General features: G+C 39.4%; 4 protein-coding genes and 1 non-coding gene across 8 annotated transcripts; 1 reads left to right on the forward strand and 4 right to left on the reverse strand.

Annotated features, from left to right (window-relative positions):
* Window positions 1-256: 256 nt before the first annotated feature.
* On the reverse strand, window positions 257-338 carry trnal-aag (transfer RNA leucine (anticodon AAG)). The gene has a single exon. It is a non-coding gene; the product is annotated as a tRNA-Leu (tRNA).
* A 555-nt stretch (window positions 339-893) lies between these two features.
* Window positions 894-9,602, reverse strand: aurkb (aurora kinase B). 2 transcript variants are annotated; one of them, XM_077532856.1, is made up of 10 exons: window positions 9,431-9,601; window positions 9,055-9,152; window positions 7,799-7,837; window positions 6,456-6,531; window positions 6,306-6,354; window positions 6,016-6,204; window positions 3,050-3,188; window positions 1,558-1,706; window positions 1,288-1,462; window positions 894-1,157 (listed from the first exon to the last, which is right to left on the reverse strand). In XM_077532856.1, the coding sequence occupies exons 2-10, from the start codon at window positions 9,058-9,060 to the stop codon at window positions 984-986; spliced, it is 996 nt and encodes a 331-aa protein (XP_077388982.1). In that variant the 5' UTR covers window positions 9,061-9,152; window positions 9,431-9,601; the 3' UTR covers window positions 894-983. The 2 variants fall into 2 exon arrangements, with proteins under 2 accessions (XP_077388982.1, XP_077388981.1); XM_077532855.1 differs by having other exon boundaries at window positions 9,055-9,602.
* A 1,348-nt stretch (window positions 9,603-10,950) lies between these two features.
* On the reverse strand, window positions 10,951-13,558 carry LOC144025707 (F-box/LRR-repeat protein 12). Its single transcript, XM_077531995.1, has 3 exons — window positions 13,359-13,558; window positions 13,157-13,232; window positions 10,951-12,666 (listed from the first exon to the last, which is right to left on the reverse strand). The coding sequence occupies exons 1-3, from the start codon at window positions 13,457-13,459 to the stop codon at window positions 11,644-11,646; spliced, it is 1,200 nt and encodes a 399-aa protein (XP_077388121.1). The 5' UTR covers window positions 13,460-13,558; the 3' UTR covers window positions 10,951-11,643.
* A 202-nt stretch (window positions 13,559-13,760) lies between these two features.
* Window positions 13,761-17,296, forward strand: cops6 (COP9 signalosome subunit 6). Of its 2 annotated transcripts, XM_077531894.1 has the most exons (10): window positions 13,761-13,824; window positions 14,253-14,378; window positions 14,453-14,584; window positions 14,723-14,811; window positions 14,885-14,947; window positions 15,677-15,724; window positions 15,816-15,930; window positions 16,007-16,099; window positions 16,716-16,816; window positions 16,907-17,296. In XM_077531894.1, exons 1-10 carry the CDS (start codon window positions 13,761-13,763, stop codon window positions 17,045-17,047), a joined length of 972 nt encoding a protein of 323 aa, XP_077388020.1. In that variant the 3' UTR covers window positions 17,048-17,296. The 2 variants fall into 2 exon arrangements, with proteins under 2 accessions (XP_077388020.1, XP_077388019.1); XM_077531893.1 differs by lacking the exon at window positions 13,761-13,824 and having other exon boundaries at window positions 14,020-14,378.
* A 3,091-nt stretch (window positions 17,297-20,387) lies between these two features.
* Window positions 20,388-25,142, reverse strand: and4 (actinodin4). Of its 2 annotated transcripts, XM_077531136.1 has the most exons (6): window positions 25,064-25,142; window positions 24,304-24,474; window positions 23,443-23,505; window positions 23,305-23,349; window positions 23,065-23,225; window positions 20,388-21,378 (listed from the first exon to the last, which is right to left on the reverse strand). In XM_077531136.1, the coding sequence occupies exons 3-6, from the start codon at window positions 23,495-23,497 to the stop codon at window positions 20,605-20,607; spliced, it is 1,035 nt and encodes a 344-aa protein (XP_077387262.1). In that variant the 5' UTR covers window positions 23,498-23,505; window positions 24,304-24,474; window positions 25,064-25,142; the 3' UTR covers window positions 20,388-20,604. The 2 variants fall into 2 exon arrangements, with proteins under 2 accessions (XP_077387262.1, XP_077387263.1); XM_077531137.1 differs by lacking the exon at window positions 25,064-25,142 and having other exon boundaries at window positions 24,304-24,741.
* Window positions 25,143-25,247: the final 105 nt, after the last annotated feature.

Genomic DNA, 25,247 nt, shown 5'->3' on the forward strand with positions numbered 1-25,247 from the left:
AACGCTAGTTTTAAAAACTATATTCCTTTTTAAATTCACTTAACACATTTTAGGGAAAACAGCTAAATAAAATCCAATAAATAATAGAGGACCCTAGCAAGACTATCGAACAGCAAACGTTTTGTCTCCTTTGCTCCTTCAATCTATTTACTTTGGCGACCTGTAGCACTAGAACTACAGCGAATGGCAAAACGTTTTCGAGATCAAATTGAACTGTTGCAATGTAAAATATTGTGCTTTTACCGTCAAAAGCGTCTGGCAGCGGTGGGATTCGAACCCACGCCCCCGAAGAGACTGGAGCCTTAATCCAGCGCCTTAGACCGCTCGGCCACGCTACCGTGGGCAAACATTCAGGTAATTTACTTACTAAAGGTTAGTCACGACCTGATCATGCCTAATTTCTCAAGAACTATTGATGATTTTACGGGTTAGGAACTAGATAAATACGAATATGCAACTTCAAGCATTTTCAGTTGATCACCTTTCATTGGAAAACACAATGTCGGATTTTGATTTGAAACTAACCCTGAACTGAGCCATTCTAACAAAACTCCCCCACGTTCATCTTATGGTCCTTAGTGGTGATATAGCCACCATAGTGGTGACTCCTACCTTATTTAATCTGATGGCAATTTAGTTCATTTTTAGAATTGAAAGTTAACGTTTTTATATTTAATATAAAAAGTTGATCCGCGACCCTTGTGAGGAGCGGTTCAGAAAATGGATGGATGGATGGATAAAAAGTTGATCAACTTTTTGAAAAGTACACAATTTTAACTCCTGAAATAAATGAAATTTTCACCAACACATTTATTGATCACAGGTAAATAACAAAACCACACTGTACAAGATAAAAGATGATGGATATATTTTAAGTAAAAAAAAAAAAAAAAAAGAGGGGAAAAAAACCACAGCAGGAAATTTACTAAAAGAATGCAAGATGAACACATCACAAAAAGAAAACCGGCAGCTTTGGATCAGGCTCATGAGGTTTTGTTGGGACAGACGGGAGGTAAGATGCGGCGCGAGTGTTGGCGGACCCACGGGTGATCCATGACACGCTGGAGCGGTAGACGATTGCTGGGGGAGTGGCGAAGCAGCTTGCTTATCAGGTCCCGCGCACCCTCCGAGACCACGTTTGGGAACTTCAAATCCACCTGCGAAAGAACGGGAGCGGATTCAGAAGCCAACAGTGGATTCATTGTCATCTATAGACAAAGCGAGCCCGGAAGGGAAAAATCTTGTATTATGTATTACAGCTGTGACGCAGCCATTTTGTTGACCCACTTTCATAATTCTCTTGTACGTATCGGTTTGAGAGCCTGTTTCAAAGGGAGGGTTCCCCACGAGGCACTCATAACAGAGGACTCCGATGCACCACAGGTCCACCTTCTCGCTGTGGGTGCAGCCCTCGATCATCTCGGGAGGGAGGTAATCCAGCGTTCCGCACATTGTACGACGCCTGCGCACGGTGCAACACAATCAATGACGTTCATAATTGATTGCAGTTTGAAAACTTTTGACTTCCCAATCTGGATCTGGATGGGTGCTGAGTACCTTAGGGAAGGCGCATGAACGGACCAACCAAAATCAGCAATTTTCAGCTCTCCGCGGTAGCCAAGTAGTAGATTCTCTGGCTTGATGTCGCGATGGATCACTTTCTTGGAGTGGCAGTACAGTAAAGCATCCGAGATCTCTTCCATGTACTGGAAATGAAAGGAGCAAAATCTTCAGAACTTGCTGACCGCTTATGAAAATAACAACCAAAGCTAGAGTTAATGGAAAGTAACGACATAACAAAAAAGGCCAAAAAAATAAAACTCAGTACAGTGGACCAGGTGAAAAAAATCTGCATTAAAAAACTAACATCAGTTATAAAAACTGTTTGAATTTTTAAAAAGTCAAACTAAAATAATTCAATTTATAATGCAGGGTTTTTTCAGGATCATCAAATATAAAATAATTATTATTAATGCCATTTTTAAAAATGCAACTTAAAACTAATTTAATTCCCACATCATAAACGCGCACATATGCGTACACCGTTTATATATTTGGTCAGTCATTCAGAGTTCGCGTAATTAACCACACAAAAAAATACTTAAGTTTTTCTTACTCTTGTCAATAGACACAAAAGTGGACAGATGTGGCAGTCACAATTAACAGAGTTAAAAGGAGTGTGAAACATTGAGTCAGATTTGTGTTGAGGTATATTTTTCTGCCACTAGTTGGCATTAGTGTTTCATGTTGGACCTTGGTGACAGGAACAACTTTTTTTTTTTTTTCCCAACTTCCAAGAAATTGGTATTTTGAGCATAACACAACTCAGACTCCAGGTCATTTTGTTCATTGTAAATTACAAAATACACAAATACATTTAATAACTTATTGTGTTGTAGTTACTCCTTTACACAAGGTATGTCAAACAGAGCATGAAGAATTACATGTACAAATACAAACACATTTAAATTTCTAATGCCGCTCGACGTTATATTAAATGCTTCTTAAAACCATTTAAGTACTCATTCACTCCCATAAACGTATTTATACATTTTTGTATGCTAGAGCATTATGAAGGCTTTGATGCAGTTTGTGGCACTACCACTTAAAGCAGTGGTAGTTATTACAAAAAACGGCCAGCCAAGTATGAGATCAACCAGGGCCATGTTGCAACAAGCCCCCCCCCCAAAAAAAAAAGTGTTTTCAACAGGTTTGTGAATAATGATGAAACTGAGCTAATTCTAATGCTAATTGCTGCAAAACTGAAAAACAGATATAACATATACTTTTTTTTTCCTGATGAAAGAAGAGACTAATCGTTCTTTTGGTAGGTTCCATGTTTTTATAGCAATAGAACATGAAAATGGCTGGCAGTGAATGAGTTCATTTTAGCTAAATCCACTTAATGCTTTTTAAAGACCAGCAGAAACCCACTGAAATGAAGATTCCAAAAATATTAACAGACTCCAAACATGAGACGATCCTTCAAAACGATACTGCCGCCACTGACCAACCAATCGCGGCTCGCTCGGGCAGCACAAGGTCTTACAGTGGCAGTGCGCCGGTCGTCAAAGCGTCCGCATCTCTGGAGCTCCTTGTACATCTCGCCACGTGGCGCGTACTCCAGCACCAAAAATACCCTCTTGCGATCATGAAAGTAGTTGTAAAAGCAAAGGATGTTGGGATGCCTGAAAAAGAGAAAAAAAAAAAAGGGGGGGGGTGACACAAGTAACTGGCTTTAGCGTGACACCTAGGGCTGCTCGATCATGGGAAAAAAATAATCCTGATTATTTTTGGCACCAATTACAATCATGATTGTTCAAGCGATTATTTTTTGGAACAAAACAAGAAAATGTTTAAGCACTTAAAAATAAATAAATAAATAAATAAATAAATAATAGAAACACTATAGTTATGCAAGTTCCTTTAGGTCCAAACAGAATTTATAATCATAGATATTTATTATAAAAATAATAATAATAATAATAATATCTACTTTATTTATGTTGGCAATAACTAAGTTGGAGTGCAGCATGTGCATTGTGCACTATGCAGTAGGACGAGCATTTATTTATTTTTGGTACAAAAGAAGAAAACATTTAAATATATATATATATATATATATATATATATATATATATATTAAGGGTGTCACGATTTCGATTTTTTATCGAAATCGATCGAAATTACGTCACGATTTCGAGCATCGAAATAGAAGAGAGGACACACGATTCGATGCCCCCCCCCCCCGCGCCCGCCGCCACCGCCACCTCCCAGGAAAGCAAATGAGACGCAGCCATTCAGCTACTAGCTAATGGCACTTGTTAGCTGACTTCTCCTGCAGTCATGATGGCAAGCGCGGACAGACACAGCAATGGTGCTTCAAGCCGCTCCCGCTTCTCTCGTCACCAGTTTGGAAACATTTTGCGTTCCCGGTGAGTTATGTCGACAACGTTCACGTTGTCGATAAAAAGACCACAGTTGCAAGATATGTTATGTGCGCGTACTGTACTCGGCCACGGTGTTACGCCCGGCTCGTCAAGGGGAAGGGAAGTAACACAATAACAGAAAATATAGAGTAGATAAACACGGGTCGACTTTAACATCTGAGTAGTTTTAATTGAAATTTCAGGCAGGGGTTTGACAAGGGAGTGAAAGTGGAAGGTGAACAAATAATAACCGCATTTGACAGAACTGACAGAACGGAGGAGAAACAACAATAACCAATAGGGGTATAATACACGGATACACAATAGCGTCGCGCTGGCACAGTCGTCCAATCGGAGTGTCGCGCTGGCACAGTCCTCCAATCAGAGTGTCGCGCTGGCGCATTCAAACTGAAGTACCATTATACGGGCACCAGCCGACACAAACACACACATACATACTAGGAGCGGGCCCGAGCCGCCAGCCGTAACAACGGGAAACACGACAAACATGACGGGACATTTACGCAGGCATCACAAAGATTTAGATTTATCAAATTCAACTAGAAGTGGGAAAACAACGGTCCAACCAACTATTTCATCCTCATTTACAGTGAAACTTCCACACACTTCAGCTCGCGCGAAACGCCAGATCCATAGGTCTATTTATAGCAGCAGACCTGCAGCCTTGGAAAACGCTGGATTCAAACATTTAATTAGTGTACTTGAACCACGCTACAGTATGCCCAGCAACTGTAAATGTTGGGATATAGTTTGTTCAGGCTGTATTTGTTCCATGACTTTGGATACAATATATTTTTTGTTGTTGTTGCACATTGCACATTATTTTAAGAGGAACGCACAGCACACTGTTGTAACCAAAAACAGTCAATAGATGGCAGGCACCCACTGTGACTTTTTGTTTTTGTTTTTTTATTTTTTATTTTACACTTCAGTAAGAACAAGACGGTTAACTTTATATTGTAAATAAATTCTTTGAATTTGATCATTCCTGCCTAATGTCAATTATCATATATTACATAAATTTACACAAAAATAATATGGAAATTGCATCACCTATATGTAGCCGATCTTTTGAAATAAGATTTACTGTACAATGAATAGAACCAATGATCATAGACTAGCCTTAGCCTACAGAAGCATATGCCTCTGTGTTATAAAGTGGGGGAGCGGAAAAAAAAAAAAAAAAAAAATCGAAAAAAAAATCGAATCGTGACCCCAAAATCGAAATTTAAATCGAATCGTGGAGTTGGCGAATCGTGACACCCCTAATATATATATATATATATATATTTTTTTTTTAAGACAAATAAAATTATTTTAAACACTACGATTGTACAAGTTCCTTTTGGATGAAACCGAATTTATTAAATTAGTTAAAAAAAAAAAAAAAAAAGTATTAAAAAAAAAAAAAAACTAAAAAATTAGTATCAATAATCTGTTTTTATGATTATGCTGATTTTTTAATTTTGGAGTGTAATTTAAATTGTAATTGAATTTCGATTAATTTGAACAGCCCTAATCACACCTATGCCAAAGTTAACTTTTACATTGTTAAAAAAAAAAGAAAAGAAAAAAAAGATGAGAATGTATAAATAAAAAAAAAAAAACTAAAAAAAAAACCTAAAAATTAGTATTAATAATCTGCTTTTTAATAATTATGTTGAGTTTTTAAATTGTAATTGAATTTTGATTAATTTGAACAGCCCTAATCACACCTATGCAAAAGTTAACTTTTGCATTGTTAAAAAAAAAGATGAGAATGCATAAATTAAAAAAAAAACAACTAAAAAATAAAAAAAATAAAAAATTAGTATTAATAATCTGTTTTTTCATAATTATGTTGAGTTTTTAAATTGTAATTGAATTTCGATTAATTGCACAGCCCGAAGAACACCTATGCCAAAGATAAATTCTGCAGTGTTTAAAAAAAATAAAATAAAATAAAATAAAAAAAAAAATAATAATAAAAAAACAAACTTTTTACATCTGAACAGCATCCTAGAAGAGATTGTGATTAACTGTAATATTCCGATGGCTGTGAAGGAGACAAACTGAAAACGCTTACTTGAGGTGGGTCTGGATCTCAATCTCCCTCCTGAGTTGGTGCTCCACGCCCTCCTTCTCCATCTGGGACTTGAACAACACCTTCAGAGCTACAACGGCTTGCAGCTTCTTCACCCTGGCAAGGTACACATTCCCAAACTTGCCCTTCCCTAGGGGTCGACCAATGTCAAAGTCGTCAATGGTGATCGGCCTGATTTGAAAAAAAAGGGGTGGGAGGAAATCAAGAGTGATTTATTTAAAATCTATATAACAATACCTTTAAATAAGGTCAGGTATGGGCCTGATACTTACTTTGCAACAGAACCGGAGGACGAACCAACACATTCTCCTCTTACAGGCCCTAAAAGTTTATGCAGTAAAGTAATTGCAATAATATTCACAATCACAGCGGCTTTTTTTCTTTTTTTTTTTTCTTCTTTTCTTTAAAGAGGCTCACATTACCTGGGATGACACTTCTGTCTGCGATTTGCGACGGTTTCACCGGAACACGCTGCGGACCCGCAAACATGCTGGAGCTCTAGCCAAACAGTTTAAAAACAGGAATGAATACATGAAAATAGCTTTATTGTCATTTTACTCTGAATAGATTGTCATTTCTGTATGGCCTTGCCCTTGCAATACAAAAAATAATAGTAGAAAATATTACACTATGTAGATAAAACACTTTACAAAAAGTGAAAAAACGAGGACTTTAAAATAATCTACAACTGTAAAATATTTTTTATTTATTTTTATTTAATTTAACCTTTATTTAGCCAGGATAGTCCCGTTGAGATTAAGAACTTCTTTTTCAAGGGAGTCCTGGCCAAGAGGCAGCAAAACAGTTTACATTACAGTTACAAATAAAAGTTTCACATACAATCACATAAAAATTATATAAAACAGTTACAAATCAATGAGGCCGTCTCAAGTGCTCTTAATCTGGATCTAAAATCGTTCAATGAAACAAGTTCCGTTAGTTTCCAGTCCTTTTGCAACATGTTCCATGCAGAAGGGGCAGAGAAAACAAAAGCTTTTTTTTCCCAGCTCAGTGCGGGCAAATGAAACAGAGAGCAACAAAAGATCATTGGAACACAGACCATAAGAATCAACACTTTTCAATGTGATTAAATTACAAATATAAGAGGGCAGCAGTCCAAGCATAGCCTTGTAAATAAAAATGTACCAGTGAGTCAACCTCCTGGTGGACAAAGGAGGCCATCCCACTCGAGAGTACAGTTCACAGTGATGGGTCAAGGCTCTACAATTTGTAACAAACCTCAAAGCAGCATGATATACAGAGTCAATCTTACTCAGACACTGAGCTGAAGCATTCATATACAACACATCCCCATAATCTAAAACAGATAAAAAAGTTGCAGTGACAAGACGCTTTTTGACCTCAAAAGAAAAACAACATTTATTCCGAAATAAGAAACCCAGTTTTAGTTTGAGTTTCTTCACGAGGTTCTCAACATGGGGTTTAAAAGTCAGTGTCGTCAAGCAAAATACCAAGATACTTATATGTATGAACCACCTCTATTTCATTTCCCTCCAGAGTGGACACTTTGGGGGGAAATTGTGTGCTTTTCCTGGAATTTGAAAACAACATCAGTTTAGTTTTGTCCGCATTAAGGACCAGTTTTAGTTGCAGAAGTGTGTGCTGCACAACATTAAAAGCTTTCTGCAACGAAATAAAATAAAAGGCTGACTAGTACAAAGCTACGTTATTTAAAAGCCACAAGCTTCTTCTAGATTCATAAACATCTGCAGGTTATTAGTTTGATGCTTGTTTATCATCTTACCGCTTGCTGGAAAGCCCTTGGCTCGTGATTTTCTTTATTCTGTAAAGAAAAAATAGATATTAGAAATTGTATTAATTTAAGAAGGCAGTGGTTGTTTTAACAAGATATGCATGTTGCTGAGACTCAGTTATTTTTTGCCACGAGTCATGCACTGTGCGTGTCATGCTTCGCTTCACCCCTTGTCTTTTTTTTCCCCCACCATCAAATTTTTATTTTGCCACCGAAAACAGGCTGTTATCCCCATTACCAGCCTCATCACAGCAAATTAACATTTCAATTCCTCAATAAAAATGTTTAACAAAACGGCTCGTTTAACTCCTGAATGGCTGTAAGAAATTGTAAACATAGGATGAAAAAATAAATAAAAAGTACAGATCAGAATTTGATTTTGAACCGGTGATGCTGCATTTCGACGCAAGTGCTCTACACACTACGCCACAATATTTTGTGCCACCCATTTTTAAAAGAGGCAGGCAAGAAGAACTGTACTTTCACTATGGACAATTCCAAACTTTTTTGATATTTCTGCAATCAGTGCAATGCAATGCATCTTCCACTGTGAAAACAAATGGCATAATGTATTGCTTTATTTCTTTTACTCTTTTTACAAAAACTAAGCAAAACTTGTCAGCCCCTAATCAACACAAAATGACAGCAATAAGACATTTTCAACAAGTTTACACTTACTAATTCAACAGCATAATTTCGTGCTACCTATCAATATCATATTTTTACAATTAATCAGCATTTCTATATACATGTAGCATTCTTTATATATTCTGGTATTTTTTTATGACCGCCATTTTGACTTGTGACCTCGCCTCGGAATTGTCAATAAGACTATAGTATACACAATGTTTCAATGCAATGCACGTACATTAACCAATAACGCTAGTGTTGCAGCAATTTTAATTTCCCGTTAAAGACGCAGATACATTCGGAAGAATGATAAATAACGACTAGGCCGCAAACGTCGTTGGCATCCACATGTGTAAGCATATAAGCAACGACAAGAATAAACTTGGGTCACACGCAACGATTTAATTGGTACTGAGTATGCAGATTAAGTTTTTTTTTAAATAATATTTTTCACAAGATACAAAAGGTAGGCTCATGAGTTCAAAACAGACGCTAACAAAGCGTCGGTTTGCTGGCGAAACGCTGTATGAACTATGCGAAACTGTATCGACGACTCAGGGTTAGCAACTCTCGTACTGTATTATTTCACAATTAAGAAACCAGAAAATAAAAGTTACCTGCATTTGTGCAAAATTAGCAACTTTATAGCGTGTCTTCACTCTTCTTCCGAAGGAGCACGGCCGCCAACTATTTCAAACTGCCAACACGGACGAAGCTGATTGGTTGGCGTTTTGCACATCGAGAGGTCCCATTGGTCAGGAGTAGCAGGAAGTAAAAGCCAAGGAGAAGATACGATTGCCTTAAATAGTTAGTGTACTTTTAAAAGGAATTCGGTATTGACAATTTTTTTTGGTTGCAAATAAATATATACACTCAAGTGTTAAGTGTAGTCACTTTCAACAAAAAGCTAATTGCTGCATTCCAGGAAGGTAGGAAATCCTAATTGTAACCTCAAAGCGTTCCATGTGGTGATGGCTAAATGAGCTTACTCACTTAGACGGATTTCTTCGAAAATGAGTCCAGTTTTTGAAACTATGGCCTTTATGTGGGTTATAACACTGAAAGGAGGCATTTTCCCCAAAACCTTCTGAATTGAGCCGATGTCGGTACCAGACGTGATTGGGCTGCCAGATTGTATCGGGTCGCCTGCAGATGACGTCACGCTACAGGATCGTCCGGAAATTGTCCGTTTACAATTGTTCAAAATAACATTTATGGACTAAAATTGTAAAAACGTAAATAAACCTAAAAATATAAAAGTATGATACTTTAAGAGTGAAAAAAATATATACATAGATTGAAGCGCCTTCAGCTTGTCGGTGACGTCAGTACAGCAGCGCTGTCGAAGTTAGCTTCAGTTTGGTTTCTTTTTTTAGCTGGTCACAAATCAATCACATTAACAAAAAACAGTCTTAATGATAATAGGAACACATTAACAATCTAAACTGACGATATTTGTCACATCTGAGACAATTATTTTGTGTATTTATCATTTAGTCAATCTTATTTTATTATTTATTCAATATATTTTGCGTTTATATTCTTAGTTTTATTTATGTTTTTACAATTTCAGTTATTTAAATGACATCTTTATTATTTTCTTTCCAATGTTTGACGTCAACTGGATAATTTCCAGCCAATCCTGTAGCGGGACGTGTTCAGTTAGGCGACCCCGATACGATCTGGCAGCCCGATCACATCTAGTCGCGACACCGGTTTCTTTCTCTCACTCTCTACTCCACATCCATCCATCCTCTATCACTCATCCTGGTTCTGATCGCAAGAGTAAGCAGCCTTAGAAGGAAAACCAAGACTTCCCTCTCCCCAGCCACTTCGTCCAACTCCTCCACGGGGATTCCGAACCATTCCCAGGCCGGCCAGAGTCTTTCCACCGTGTCATTCTTCATCCCCATGGCCTCCTCCTGGTAGTTCATGCCTGGAACACCTCACTGCGGGTGGCATCCAGATCAAATGCCCGAGCCACTTCATCTGGCTCAGAGGAGCAACGGCTTTGTTTGGGCCTTACTCCCAGTTGACCGGCCTGCCTCCAGAAAGGGGCCCATGCAGATGATCCACCTCAAAATGTTGACACATCACCCACCCACCACAATAAGGTGTTCAGGGAAGTTATCACTAATAAGATCTAATTTAATGACACCCAATGACTCTGTGTGTACCCCCTACCACACCTCTAATTTCACTGACATCAAAGCCTGATAAAGTTCACATCAAATGGCACTTGAAAGCAGGAAACAACAACATGGCATTTGTTTATTAAATACAGTACTGTATTCATGTGTTGTTTTGTATGATTATTATTATTTTTGGTTGCTTTCAGAGTTAAAACATTGAAATGAATTTCATTTGGCAAACAAACCCAATAGGATATATCAAATATATTTAACAACTTGTATACTCCAATTAGAATTAACCTACATTATCTATTACAGTCAAACTGAAAGGAATTGAGACGACAGTGAATGTGTGAGATGAAATAAAAGAAAATTCTGCAATGTGTTTTAAAAGACTCGTATTGTACATACAAACGTGAAGTTCTAACAGCCCCAAAACAAAAATACTACACGCATATATGCTCACTCAGAAGACATTCTTGACATTCGTTCAGTTGTGCGTTTGTCAAACACGGTAATGGCATTTACATCTTTGTCTTATACTGCCTCCTGGCGGCCAAGTGAAGCACGACAGAAAGAGCGGCGCAATGCCCATGTGCATCCATCCATTTTCTGAAGTTTATAAAAAAAAACACGAACTATAGAAATGTTTTTTTTAATCCTATTCTCTAGAAATTATGGTAAATGAAGCAGAACTGTGATTCATTGGTCAAATTGGGTGCTTCATTTATACAAAAGCGTGATTCCAACATGGAGTCAAATGTGTCCCAGAGGAGATATGAAGTGAGACAAGTAAATGAAAAAATATTACTCGAGTACGGCCAAACTATTAGCTGTTAGAATATTAGTTTATTTATTTTTAGCTAAATTTTCAACTCATTTTGAAGCAAATTTGAAATATGAGGTCATTTATGATCCTGGCGTATTCAATGGAGATTTCAAACTTGCTCCTGTCTTACCTACTACACATGTGCGACAAGATGGATTAAAAAAAAAAAAAAAAAATCGTTTTGATGTTTACTACAGTATTTTATCTTTTGTGTGCAGCATTTTGTCACAGCTGCGGCTTTGGCGCTATATAAATAAATTTGAGCCAAGATTGGAGTTGAGTTGAACGGAGCAGTTGTTGAAGGCCAGCGTGCAACACGGCAGCATGACAGCCAGCAAACGACGCAGATTTCCAATCAGTTTATCCGGTTTGCCTTCGTTGTCGCCGTCGCCGCCGTCCGCGGCCTCTTCCTCGCCTTCCTGCTCCTGCTCGCCCTCGCCGCCACTGCGCGGCTGGAAGACCACATCCAAAAACTCCAGTCTGAGGAAGCCGGGGAGGCCGCGTAGCATTTTGCAGTTGTGCACCACCTGCAACTCGTCGAGCGTGCAGGCCTTCAGGTAGAGGCGCTTGAGGTCCTTCAGGCGGCTGGCGTAGGGGAAGCCCGGCGCCACCTCCTTGCCGCCGAGGCTCAGCTCCTCGAGTCCGAGCCAACCCGTTTCTAAACCTAACGACGCCATGGGCCGCTGGTGGCCCTGCCGTGTGGTGATGCTCATTTCCAGAAACTTCAGCCGGAATAGACCTTCCAAACCGCAGACTCCTTCCTTAGCGGCGCAGCCTCGGAGTCCGTTGGCGGTCACGCGAAACGTGTCGCACAACTCCAGTCGACTGAGCCTCTCCCATGACGTCAGACTCTGCAGGTGTTGGTCCTTAAACGAGGGAACATTGTTGAGAATTAAACATTCAATAGAAATCCCTGATGGCGAACTGGGTCCTTTTCCTTTCTGTTTAACGCTGGAAGTCGCCTGTGCGCGCTCTTGGGACGACGCTGGAAGGTCCTGGTTGAAAAAGCCCTGAGGGAGCTCACAGCCTTGCAGCTCCAGCACCTTCAAGGATGGCGGCAGGAGCTGGCAACTGGGGAGGCTTCTCAAGTCCGCGTGCAGGAGGTAGAGCTTGCTCAGGCGAGGGCACTTTGTGGACAAAGCTTTGAGCCAAGCCTCAGACAGGAAGGTGCCGCCTCGGACGGAAAGGAGCAAACCACGCAGGCGTAAGTACCGTAGTCCACAACCGAGGTACTGGCGCAGAAGGACCCACAGGATACGGGATGTCATCTTATTGAGAAGAGAGATACAGCGGATGTAAAAAGTCCAATCACCTGTTCAAGTGGCAGGTTTTTGTGATCTAAAATAAATTCAAAACACTTCAAACTTTGCAATGCATTGCATGCATTGCATTGTATGACTGACAATGGTGGCTTGTACATGTTATAGGTCACATTAATGGTGGAAAATTCTTGAAATTATTTATCTTGGCCCGACTTTATTTTATATTACAAAAATCTGGCATTTGAACAATGGCGTGTAGACTTTTTTTTTTTTTTTTTTATCTCTACTTTACATATTAGGCACATGCCAGAAGTTGCAACAATACATTACATTCTTTCAATATTTACTCAGACCAGATGTGGTACTAATGTGTAGAAAATCAATTCTTTTCATTTTAGAATAATTCAAGTAAACAAAACATAAACAAATGCACAAATACTTTGAGATTCAGAAAATTCAGTGCTAAAGCGAATACAAATTACTCAATTTTTCTTACCCCTTTCCACGCAGTCAAGTCGACAAGTCTCCACAGTTTTTGATCCTTTACAAGGCGTCTCCATCTCTTACACACCCTGCAAGGACATTTCAACACCACACACAGCTTTAAATCATGTTAAAAGAGTCACGGATAAATATTCCACACAAGACGACAAAGGGCAGGATTTATTTTTTGATACTCAATCAAAACTCGCTCTCACCTCCCAGCTCTGACAAGCTCGCGGACGCTCAAATATGACAGCACGTCAATTAAAATATTTTCGGGAAGGTAGTCGAGGTTACAAGTTGGAAATTCATCCATTGTGTAAACAAAAGTGTAGACACCTTTTTGTTTTTTTCGTTTGTTTTTTGAATACGGACTACAAACGTTGAAGCACACTAGGTGCTCCCCGATGAATACTCCGCTGGAAACGTCAACCGGTTGTATGGCCTGTTCTAAATTAGTAAGTTTTGTTGATTTATTTATTTTTAATTAAAATTGAAGTATATCATATTTTTTATTATAAACATCTTCATATTTTTCAAACAAAAAAAATAATTTTTTCCCCCCAAATTTCACAGTCATGCGAGCTAACGTTGTTACAGCCGATCCCACATCGCGCATGCGCCTTTCACCGGACAAGATGGCGACCAGCAACGGCGGTGGAATGGAAGTGGACGGGGCAGGCGAGTCTTTTAACACTTGTTCAATCACTTTTTTTTCCCCATATCGATACGAATACACACGTAAATTGTTGCGCTCCATTCTGAAACATATAGTTGTCTATCTCCGATAACGAATACGCGGGATTAGCGATCCCCGTGCGAGTTTGCTGACACAGGCAGCTGTAAGGCTGTCAACACATGAACTACTTTGAGGCGATATTCCCTGTGTGTTTATTCTGATCAATCTTCATCATTGTGCAGCTGTAGGTAATAATTTAAAGTTAGTAACAGTTCCCCAAATGTAGTGCAACTATTAAATAATGCTGTTCTTCTGTAAATGCTATGGAAACAGCTAATTCTGTAATTTTGTGACCAAAATGTGCATTGTGTGGGGGTCCTGTTGAGAAATCAGCTTGTAGATGGTTTAGCCTATCTCTCTGCATTTATAGCCAGTCCCAGTGTCATGGCCTCCGGGATGACTGGCAGCGTCTCGGTGGCCTTGCACCCTCTGGTCATCCTCAACATATCAGACCACTGGATACGTATCCGCTCACAGGAAGGAAGACCCATGCAAGGTATGCAATCCATCGCCGAAGCTGCTTATCGTGTGCTAAACATGTCTGTTGTCGTCTCGCTTGTCTTTCTTCAGTGATCGGCGCTCTCATCGGGAAGCAAGAGGGCCGAAACATCGAGGTGATGAACTCCTTTGAACTTCTCTCGCACACGACGGACGACAAAGTGCACATTGACAAGGAGTACTACTACACCAAAGAGGAGCAGTGTGAGTTGTGTTGCGCTGTAGCTTCTGATTGTCTGGCAGTACTCTACTGGCTTGGCAAAAACACTAAAAAGCACAGGTGAAACAATTTCATGTGCTGTTAGAGCTTTGAAATTGTTCACAAGCTTGTGGCTTTCATAGTCAAGCAGGTTTTCAAAGAAATGGAGTTCTTGGGTTGGTACACCACTGGCGGCCCTGCCGACGCGTCCGACATTCACATTCACAAGCAGGTGGGCACACTTGAGTAAAGCAACATCACACTCAACATGTTGTGACCTTAACTGTCGTTTGCTCTCCTGTCAGGTGTGCGAGATCATCGAGAGTCCGCTCTTCCTCAAGCTTAACCCGATGACCAAACACACTGATGTGAGTTGCTCTCTTGACCGACAATTTTGTTTGGTTTTTGATTAGATTATATTTTTTAACCATAGAAAATCATGGTAATAGACGTTTATGTGTATATTTACGAGCAGCTACAGGGGGGGGGGGGGGGGGGGGGGGGGGGTTGTTAGGGAAAAAAATCACCACCACACATTCACAGAAGCCCAGTGGTATAGATTGAGAAGGAATTCATGGCTATAAATCCTGTATTTATATAGTGCATTTTCCTGAGTGAAAACGGAAGACCGTGCCTTTAAGGATAGGTGTTTTTTTTGGGGGGGGGAGGGATTTTATATATCAAAAGTACTAGCGGCTAGTAGTTGAGTATTTGTACTGTTATCAGTCTGGAAAAATCTTTTAATGAACATCCCTAGTATTTTCCCACCGAGCAATCAAATAAAAATATATTTTGCACACATTACCAGCACACAATGCAATAATGTAAATACGATGCAGATATTATTTTTGTCCACTTGGTGTCACTATTCTCACATTCTTCATTATATGTAGTAATGGTGATCTTTGAGTACGTGTGTCTTTAAAGGGCGGGGTCTAGCCTGGTGAGTGACGTGGGTGTCAACGAATTGGCTGTTGTTGCATCAGGATAGCTAGATAGTTGTTAGCGAGTTTACGTTTTGAGTAGGATTTTTGGACTGAGGCATCTAAAAAAAATGTTGATTTATGTATTCATTTTATGTTTGTTTTCTTCCTCAGCTACCTGTGAGCGTTTTTGAATCAGTCATTGATATCATCAGTGGCGAGGTAACCTTCCTCTCAAATAAGCTTAAAAATCAGACCCTTCAGCTCTTTTTTTTTTTTCCCCCACTCTATTTTTCTTCCCCTCCCCTTGTAGGCCACCATGTTGTTCGCCGAGCTGAACTACACCCTGGCGACGGAGGAGGCGGAGAGAATCGGTGTGGACCATGTCGCCCGCATGACGGCCACCGGCACGGGCGAGAACTCCACAGGTAAAAGTCGCAGCGAGCCGACGGAAACGCGCGTGAATTCCGTTTCTGAAATCCGCTTCTGGTACCTCCGCCGCAGTGGCCGAGCACCTCATCGCCCAGCACAGTGCCATCAAGATGCTGCACAGTCGCGTCAAGATCATCCTGGAGTACGTCAAAGCGGTGGAATCAGGTGAGACGTTCTCGTTAGTGGACAAAGAATGTTTGGCCTCTTCTTTCTTTCTGCTTTTACGCACAGAGGTGTTGTTCTGAATCCCACTTGAGTTCTTGGCAGTTGCCTGGATGCAGTAGCTAGTCATATTGCAGCCTAGAAATGTGGGATTCATAGTAACACTTGAGTCATCTCAATTCCTCTCTCAGCTCATAATTCCGGCATTAATATTGGTTGTTCTATGCGGAGGATAAAGACTATATGACTTAGTACTGTTATTGTCTGTCTATATGCTTTATAGATGCTATTTAGCATTATTAGCACTATTAAAAGGTATGTGGTTTAAATACACAGTGTAGTTTTGTTACTTTTGTTATGTATGATGCCACATGAATTTGGATTAGCATGTTTAGGCTAGAAAATTAAAATATTAATTACAAAATGTAAAATACTAAATTATTCATGGTCACATGATAGCATTGCATCGGCACTTGTTGCTACACATTTTTTTAAGTGCTATTTTTTTGGACTGCTTTCCTTCATGTTAGTTGAAAATGCTTCAAAATTAATCTTTTTTTTTTTTTTTTTTTTTTTTTTTTTTTTTTTTTTTTGGTCATTTGTTTTCACCGTCCATCAGGAGAGGTTCCGTTCAACCACGAAATCCTACGAGAAGCAAACGCCCTGTGCCACAGGTTGCCAGTCCTCAGCACTATAAAGTTTAAAACAGATTTCTATGACGTAAGACCCGCCCCTTTTGTTCATTTGTGACCACAAATTCCATCTTTTACTGTTTTAACCCTGTACCCCACGTTTTGCGTCTGCCTGCAGCAATGCAACGACGTGGGCCTCATGGCCTACTTGGGCACCATCACCAAGTCGTGTAACAGCATGAACCAATTCATCAACAAGTTCAACGTCCTGTACGACCGACAGGGTATCGGTCGGAGGATGAGAGGACTTTTCTTCTGACGCGCCAACATGGAAGAGTTTTTTTTTTTTTTTTTTTTTGTTTTATTGGGAGGTCGGCATCAAGTCGCTGCTCAAGCCACCGCAGCTTTTCAACCCTGCTTCAAGTGTAGCCCAAAGCACTTAGCGACACCAGTAAACAGAGGCTCTTGTTTACCACTGGACATGAACATATTTTATTTACCTCTTCTTTTATTGTAATTTGATCATTCTGTATGTAATAAAAGATTTACTGTTTGTTTTTCCAAGCAATTTCTGGATTTCCTTAAAAAGCCGTTTTCCAACATGTCAACGTTGCATTTTTTTTGTTTTCTTTTTAAACAAGCTTGTAAAAAAGTGCAGCTATTTTTATTGTTCTCTTCTGTTTGAAGTCGTCATCCCGCTGTTTGCAACCCCTGGAGGTTTCGAGGGTGTGTGTTGGGGGGGGATAAGTGTGGTTCCGGTGGACAGGTCAGCAGTTTCCCACCTTTTAAATGTATAGCGGAACTCGACTTAATGACCCCATGTGGCGTTGACGAGGCGAGAAGGCAAAACAGAACCAGCAATAAGTTGCATGATGTTGGCTTCATGCTTTACTCAAGAATGTGTAGTCTAAAAGGCTTGTGTGAGCTTTTGATCCAAAATTAAATCTCTGTTATAAGCTGTCCAAGTATCGGTTGCGAGTGAGGCTTTATGGTTTTCATAACAATAGCAAGAGTTCTGCGCCGTGCTCTACTTGTTTTGTTTACATTTCAGTAGCATCACCATTCAAGCTACTTCCGTGTTTCCGTGCTCGCGACACGGCGCGCGCGCGCGCAACGAGTGACAACATACAAATGGAGACAGTTAGCAGAAGCCGGTGCCGTACATCTCGGTATTTCCCATGGCTATCGAGTCCTCTCGGTGCACTTGTATGTCCCGGGCCGGCGTTGGTACTGCGCGCGAGCCAAAAAGAATAACTCCCGTGACGATCCAATGCATGGATTCAAACGACACAGGTATGTCCCACAGCCAACACACCAGCTAAACTAAAAGCACACTGCAAGTATCTCATTTCTCAGTTTGTGGCTCCCTGTCAATGTCTACAACTAGCATGAGCAGCAGATAGGAGAACTGAGACGTGCCCGCGATTACGACAGCCCAAAAAACAAAATATAAACAGTAGTGATTCTGTGGTCATCATCGTGTCTCAGATTAAAAAAACAAAAAAAGATGTCATACATTAACCAAAAATGAAAGTGATGACAAAAGAAAAAAAAATTGTTAAATACAAAAATTGTTGATTAAAAAGGGAAATGAACTTTTGGAAATATTTTTGCATATATTAAGTGGTTAAAATGTGTTTGATAGATTTATTGTTCCATAAGGTGGCTTCATATTTCTTTTGGCTGGACGGTAGGTTTATTTCATGTCTTAAATTTATGTTTCTGAAATACTTCACAATGTGCAAATATTCTGTTTAATTGTGTTGGTGTCTGTCTAAAGGTTAAATATTTATATTTAACATTAAATTATCAACCTTTTGTTTTCCTGATCCTTATTTTGAAGAGAAAAAACAAACAAACCAAAAAACAATTATAACTGTCAATAACTACTAATAAATATTTAAACTGATACATGTGTACACACTGGAATTGCGGAACAAACAAACAATAGAGGAATTTAGGGGCTTTTCATTTTCAACCTGGATAGATTTTTATTTTTTGTTTTATAAAAAGTATTTACGTTACAAGAAGTCAAGAGAGACTGCCTATTTTGTTTTTCATAAAAAAAACCTTTATTTTCATGTTAAAAATGCACTTTCAATAAAGTATTTGGAACTCCGTTTCTACTGCATTATTTTTATGTTGAGATGGTGTTATCGGCAGCTGCTGAAAGTAACTAAAAAAGTAACTTTTAATCTAACTTAGTTACTTTTAAAATCAAGTAATCAGTAACGCAATTTAGTTACTTTTAAAACCAAGTAATCAGTAAAGTAACTAAGTTACTTTTTCAAGGTAACTGTGGCAACACTGTCTGTGTATGTTTTCTTATTTATTTCTATTCAGCTTTTTAGCTCATGTTCTTTAAAATGGACTGATTTGTGCTTTTCAGTTATATTCAACAGAATATGAATAATGATTTAGCCTCACATTTACTGATTTGATTTTGTGCAGTGTCCAATGACACAATATTTAGAAAATATCTGAAATCATGTCACCCATGCACAATGTACCGTAAACAAGGGCTGCTTTTACGTGATATGTAATAACAAACGGGTCAAAATGCAACTCAAATCAGTTGATGTAGTTTTTAGGCCTCCTGATTGAGCTTTTTCTGAAGGTGACACAATAGGATGAAACAGAACTCTTATGACCTTTGTGTCTCATTTTACGTTGGCATAAAAGTATGCTGAGTTCATACACTTCAGCATGAAGCATAACCTAATATGATAATATATAATATGACCTCAAATTTTAGGATTTGTACATAACACTCAGTCTCTAATTCACATTAGCACAGTGATAAAGCAAATATTACACACGTAGAGAAATGAAAATAGTTGTTTAAAAAGTTGGTTCCATAGTGCTTTGCTGCAATCTTGTGGCATCTCAGTGCCATGTTGAAGTGAGTGAAGGAACTTCATTTGAAAGAAAGATGTGCTTTGTCACCATCTTGTAGCATTTCGGTACCAAGACACTATGTTGAAGTAAGGAGGAAAGGTTTATTTCAACAAAAGTAGTGTTTTGGCATCTTCTTGCAGTATTATGGTGAGAAGGAACCATGTTGAAGTAAGTTGAGGAGATTCATTTGGATAGCTTTGCTGCTATCGGTGCCAAGGAACTATGTTGACGTTGGGGGTGGTTTATTTAGACAAAAGTAGTGCTTTGGCACCACCTTGTGGTGTTATGGTGGCAAGGCTCTCAACATAGTTCTCTGCCACCATAACAAGATCAAGTTTTTTACATTTTTAGACAAAAGTAGTGGTTTCCTGATATGTTGTGGCTTTTTTTGGTGCCAAGAGAATGTGTTGAAGTAAGTTGAGGAGTTTCATTTTGACAAAAGTAGTGCTTTGGTATCATCTTGTGGTATTATGGTGGAAAGGAACTATGAAGTAAGTTTTTTGTTAGACAAAAGTAGTAGTTTGCTGCTATCTTGTGGCAGCTTGGTGCAACGGGACTACAATGAAGTAAGTTGATTAGCTTCATGTAGAGAAAAGTAGTGATTTGCCACCATCTTGTGGCATCTATAGGCTAGTATAAACTTTTTTACAGACTGTCAATTACTTGTGCAATGCCAGCCATTAGAAAGTATGTTAGATTTTTTTTTTGTCCCCCACAAAATGTCAAAACTAACCCTGTTTGTTTATACATGTCATCGGAAATCGTGTTTCCCAACCTTTATTTGAGCCAAAGCACATTTTACATTAGAAAACCCTCACAGCACACCACCAAACAAAAACGTCAGAAAAAAAGTTGACTGCAATGATGATGATCTCAAAGAGCGTTTGTCACTATATGTCACTGGCGTAGATAGATGAACACAAATACATTGTAGTAAATAAATTACAATTTTCAGATCACGTGAAACTGATTACGGCTCTACTGGGTCTCGTCTTCGGGCGCTTGAGGTTGAGGGTACTGGAACCGGACCGGGTCGTACAGATCATCGCGGGGGTCATAGGGCATGTGGGGGGAGTAGTAAGGGAATGGGAAGGCCTTCTTCTGGATGAGAGGCGGAGGAGGTAACTCTTTCTCCTCTTTGACAGGTGGGGGCGGCGGAGGGGGCGGCGGTCCCATGACTTTCCCTTTCATGGGCCTGGGCGGGTGGTCGATGAGGCAGTCGGGGTCCCAATACGGGTCGCAGTCGTACTCCATGCTTTTGAATGCGTGGATGGAAGCAGGCGGGGGGGACTTTTTGACGAGGACGGGCGGCGGGATGAATTTCTTCGAGGGAGGGGGCGGCGGCTGGGGTGCTGAGACCGGGGCGGGCGGAGCCTTCTGGGGAGCGCAGTGGGGGTGGTAGCGGGGGTCGCAGAGGACGGGCACGGCGCCGGCGGGAAGGTAGACGATGTGGGGCTTGCACAGGGGGTCCTTGGTGTTGCACAGGTAGAGCACATCCGCCTGGGAGATAGAGGGGGCGCGGGGAAGAGGGGCATGCTCGGCGGCGGGCGGCTCGGTAGCTATGGGGACGCCTTTCATGGGCGCAGGAGGAGGAGGGGGGGCCACCACCTTGCACTTCTTGTCTGTGGTGGGGTCGCACATGATTTGAGGGACCCCCAGTTTGTTCTGGAAATACGAGGCGTCGGGGCCGTACGTGTGCTCCAAGTGCCTCATCTGCTGGTACAACATCCTCAATTTGTCGATCTCGTACAGCTGAGGGACGCACAATGATGAGTCAGTCAACACTTTTATCAAACAAATATATTTTAGAGAGTAGTAATTATTTGATTAAATTTTTTGTAGGAATATATATAAGATATCATACATTTGCTGCAATGAAGAATGCTTTGCTCTGCTCTACACTCATATTCACATAGCCTAGCTATATGTTGTCTTAACAGAAGATGACTCAAGAAGCTCAAGAACCAGAACATCTAACGCAGCAGAACGGTTAGAGCCAGTCTGCCGAGGCCACCTGTTTTCGATTAAGAAATGATTGCAAACTTGACCGCACATGTACTCAGCAATCTTCCATTCACATGCACACACACATACAAACAAGTACACTGTGTTCCAACTATGTTTTGCATTTGCATTATTAGGTTGGAACACCTATGTAACTAGGGGCGTGGAAACCAAATAAAAAGAGGGTGAGGAGGGAATTTTTTTAGTGTAGTAGTGAATTATATCAGTCAGTCATTGGCCGTATCCCATTTCGAACATGCATAAAAAAGGAGGAGGAGGAAGTATAAACTTTTATATTCCTACCCCTTTATCTCCATTAAAACATCAAAATATCACAATATATTTTACAATTTCAAATTGTACTAAACATTGTCTATGCACTTAAGCTGTGGGACAAAAAAAATTGAACTATATGACTCAGCAAAATGACAACATCAAGCTAACTGCTACAACAATGGTAGTCCTCGCTTTTGTTTTCCTAGTATTTCAGTGTTTTCAGTCGTAATGTATGCCACACAAAACCATATTATTTACATTATCTGAAAAAAAAATCATATTATGTCTTTCACATTAGGTTTGTTCTTAATCAGTTAGCATAGCATAAAGCACATTATAAACATTAGCATTCTGTGTGTATCATGTTCCTAGTTTAACGATCAATGTGGGGACCGACTTCCAACTTGTCCTTGTGGGGACAAAAATATACAAATATTTTCAATAGCACACCACACAATAAATGCCAAATTTCACAAACAACTATGAAAATAAAATAAAATAAAATAAAATAAAATAAAATAAAATAAAATAAAATAAAATAAAATAAAATAAAATAAAATAAAATAAAATAAAATAAAAAGTATGTCTTTACTACATATTTGTTTACATTAAACCAACACACAATTCTTCTTTTGAATAAATTAACGTGGTTATGTGAAAAAAATGATTTATGCAACTCTATTTGCAGTTAACTTGTGGACTAAGCATTGCCCCGCTTTGGTGCACAGAGTAGCATGGATGTAATGGTGGTGTAAACAAGTTACAAGCAAGCTAAGAAGCTAACGCTGTTTTCATGTTTATTTTTATAAACAATGATGATTGACTAACAAACATTTCTCTAACCTGGGCCTATTTTCCTCCTCCTCCTTTCGCCGCTTCCTTAAGCAGCACCCGAGGGCTTGGACCTATTCATTGTAAATGTTTTTTTGGGGAAAAAATATTTTGCAATCTTTTTTTTTGTTTTTGCACTGCAATTTGGCACACCTTCCACTAGATGGCGCCCTAAGCGACTGCCTAAGTTCACCTATGTGCAGGGCCAGGCCTGATCAGTAGTGATAGTCAAGTTTCGGGTAAGTGGCTAGAAAATGCATTCCAGTACATTAATGGGATATCCCAAACTAAGATATTAAGACAAACGTGTAATTGTGTAGTTGTTACCCCCTCAGTGTGTCCGATGCTGCTGTAGTATCGGTAGTAGGCCTGGAAGTCCGGGTTTCCTCTGTACCATTTGGGGTCAATGTTCCTCTTGGGCCTGGAGTGGCTCAGGAAGTCGTTGGCCTTCTGAGGGTCGAGACCGACGTCAGCGACGGGAACCAGCCCTGTGCCGAGAGTGAGGAAGAGGAAGATGAAGAGCAAGTAGACGGGGTGATTCGTGTTCAAGTGATGATGTCGTGTTACCTTCCTGCTGGATGTCACTCAGCAAGGATTTGGCCTCCAGAAAGCCTGCAAGATCGAAGATTAACAACAGATTCTATATTCACAAGATTCCATTTGTAACACTTTTATGTAAAGTTAAATTAAACAATTCTAATTTACCTGGAAGCCATGTTAGACAGCTAAATGCCGCCAACAAACACAACGAGGAAATCATCTAGACCCCTGAAAACAAGTTAAAGCAACTTTAAATTTAAAAAAAAAAAAAATCAATTGTGTATGCATACTATATGTGCTTGATAACATATTCAACTATGATCCTGATGTAATACAACTTAACTTATTTTGTATTTCAGTTATTGAATTCATTATGAGGATAATTTTACATCATCATATCACATTTCAATTCAAATCTTGTTGTCAAATTAGCTGCCAGATATGAAAATATATTGCAAATAATATTTAATAATCATTCATTTTGATACTTTTCTTTACAAAATTGTTTAAACAAATGGCAACCTTATACCAACTTTTTTTTTTTTAATTCTTAAGAGCAATTTAATAAGTATCATTTTTTTTTATTTTTAGTTCCATGTATGTAGATTAATAATATAAATAAATGATTTAATTAATGTAGGTAAGTAAACAGCAACTTTCTTTAAAAGGTACATTTAAAACGACATAAACAACAAAAACGTACCTGCATTTAAGAAATTAAACATCACCATTCTAACTTTCTAAAAAAAAAAAAAATAGGCTAAAATAAAATCTGATTAATTATGCAACATTTGTCTTTAAAAAAAGTAATATTAAAAAAATATATTTTCTTCTATATAAACAAAATAATGTACCAATTACTGTGCGTACATGCCTAAAAAAATGCTCCGTTATTTACGTATAAATTGAATAATATGTTGCGTGTAGTTTGTACGAATAGTGTACAACAACAACCACAAGCACAATAATAGCTACACGTTTCATGAATTATTGAATCTAGAATAAAGTACACTAAAGGTTACGTACCTGGTACAGGAAGCTGTCCTCACAGCTCCGACTGTGGCAGGCAGGTTAAATACCGAGTGAGTCAGGGTCATCCTAAACCAGGAGCGGCTATCCAATAGGATCCCTCCCTCATTTGGGGGACCAAATCCTGTAGCACACCTCCCTTGTTGTGAATACTTTTATACGGGAGGCCTTTGGCGACAATTAAAAACAAAAAAGCAGCCAGTAAAAGAGGACTCGGGGTGGAAAGGAGGCCATTAAAGCAAGACTCCTGCTGAGAAAAGTGCAACTGTGAGGGAAAATGCTGCCGACTAACACGATATACTTGCCAGGATGACGAAAAAAACAAAAATAAAAAGATGTCAACTTCATGCTACTTAAAATTTATGGACGACGTGAGTCTGCATGCACCAAAAAGGTGCTTATTAGTTGTTGGACTTGTGGCAACACCTGGTTGTTGCTGACATTCTTCCCTTTTTTAAACGGGTGGGCAACCTTCAGACCGTGCGGGGCTTTACAGAACATTTGAGCTATGAGGAATAGAGAGTAATAACTATTTTTTTGTATGTTAAAATGGAACATAAGGCTAACATGGTATAAGAATTAATGAAATTACATGTAAATCTCAGGGCGCTGCCATTTTGTCCTGTATCGCCCTCTGTTGACTAAAATCTACGTCAAAGAAAGTGTACTCGTGCTCTTATTTTGAACGTCAAGGCTCACCTGTTTTTCTTTGTTCTTTTTTTGGGGGGGTTATGTGATATTTGCGATATTTACTCACCTGTGGTCTGAAGCCAGGGTGTGTTTGGTCATTACCTAGGCACCTGGCTGTAATGTCATTTTCAGTACAGCAAGTGACAAAATGGCCGCCTCGAGATGGGTAAGGTTGGATTTTGCTGCTTCAACATTAAACAGAACGCCGTTGTCAGACTAGTGGGACCACATATACAACATATAAAGAAAAT

This window comes from Festucalex cinctus, chromosome 9 (assembly GCF_051991245.1).
Source record: "Festucalex cinctus isolate MCC-2025b chromosome 9, RoL_Fcin_1.0, whole genome shotgun sequence".
NCBI lineage: Eukaryota > Metazoa > Chordata > Actinopteri > Syngnathiformes > Syngnathidae > Festucalex > Festucalex cinctus.

Coding starts and splice junctions, on each gene's coding strand:
- aurkb (XM_077532855.1), bottom strand. Junction 6,355..6,455: donor AGACAGAAGTGTCATCCCAG/GTAATGTGAGCC, acceptor ATAAACTTTTAG/GGCCTGTAAGAGGAGAATGT. Junction 1,158..1,287: donor CGTACAAGAGAATTATGAAA/GTGGGTCAACAA, acceptor GTTCTTTCGCAG/GTGGATTTGAAGTTCCCAAA.
- LOC144025707 (XM_077531995.1), bottom strand. CDS start 13,459: ATGGATGAATTTCCAACTTGTAACCTCGACTACCTTCCCGAAAATATT. Junction 13,233..13,358: donor GAGCTTGTCAGAGCTGGGAG/GTGAGAGCGAGT, acceptor ATGTCCTTGCAG/GGTGTGTAAGAGATGGAGAC. Junction 12,667..13,156: donor ACTTGACTGCGTGGAAAGGG/GTAAGAAAAATT, acceptor CTTCTCAATAAG/ATGACATCCCGTATCCTGTG.
- cops6 (XM_077531894.1), top strand. CDS start 13,761: ATGCGCCTTTCACCGGACAAGATGGCGACCAGCAACGGCGGTGGAATG. Junction 16,100..16,715: donor CGTCAAAGCGGTGGAATCAG/GTGAGACGTTCT, acceptor ACCGTCCATCAG/GAGAGGTTCCGTTCAACCAC. Junction 16,817..16,906: donor TTAAAACAGATTTCTATGAC/GTAAGACCCGCC, acceptor GTCTGCCTGCAG/CAATGCAACGACGTGGGCCT.
- and4 (XM_077531136.1), bottom strand. CDS start 23,497: ATGATTTCCTCGTTGTGTTTGTTGGCGGCATTTAGCTGTCTAACATGG. Junction 23,226..23,304: donor GAGTGACATCCAGCAGGAAG/GTAACACGACAT, acceptor CTCTCGGCACAG/GGCTGGTTCCCGTCGCTGAC. Junction 21,379..23,064: donor GCATCGGACACACTGAGGGG/GTAACAACTACA, acceptor TGCGTCCCTCAG/CTGTACGAGATCGACAAATT.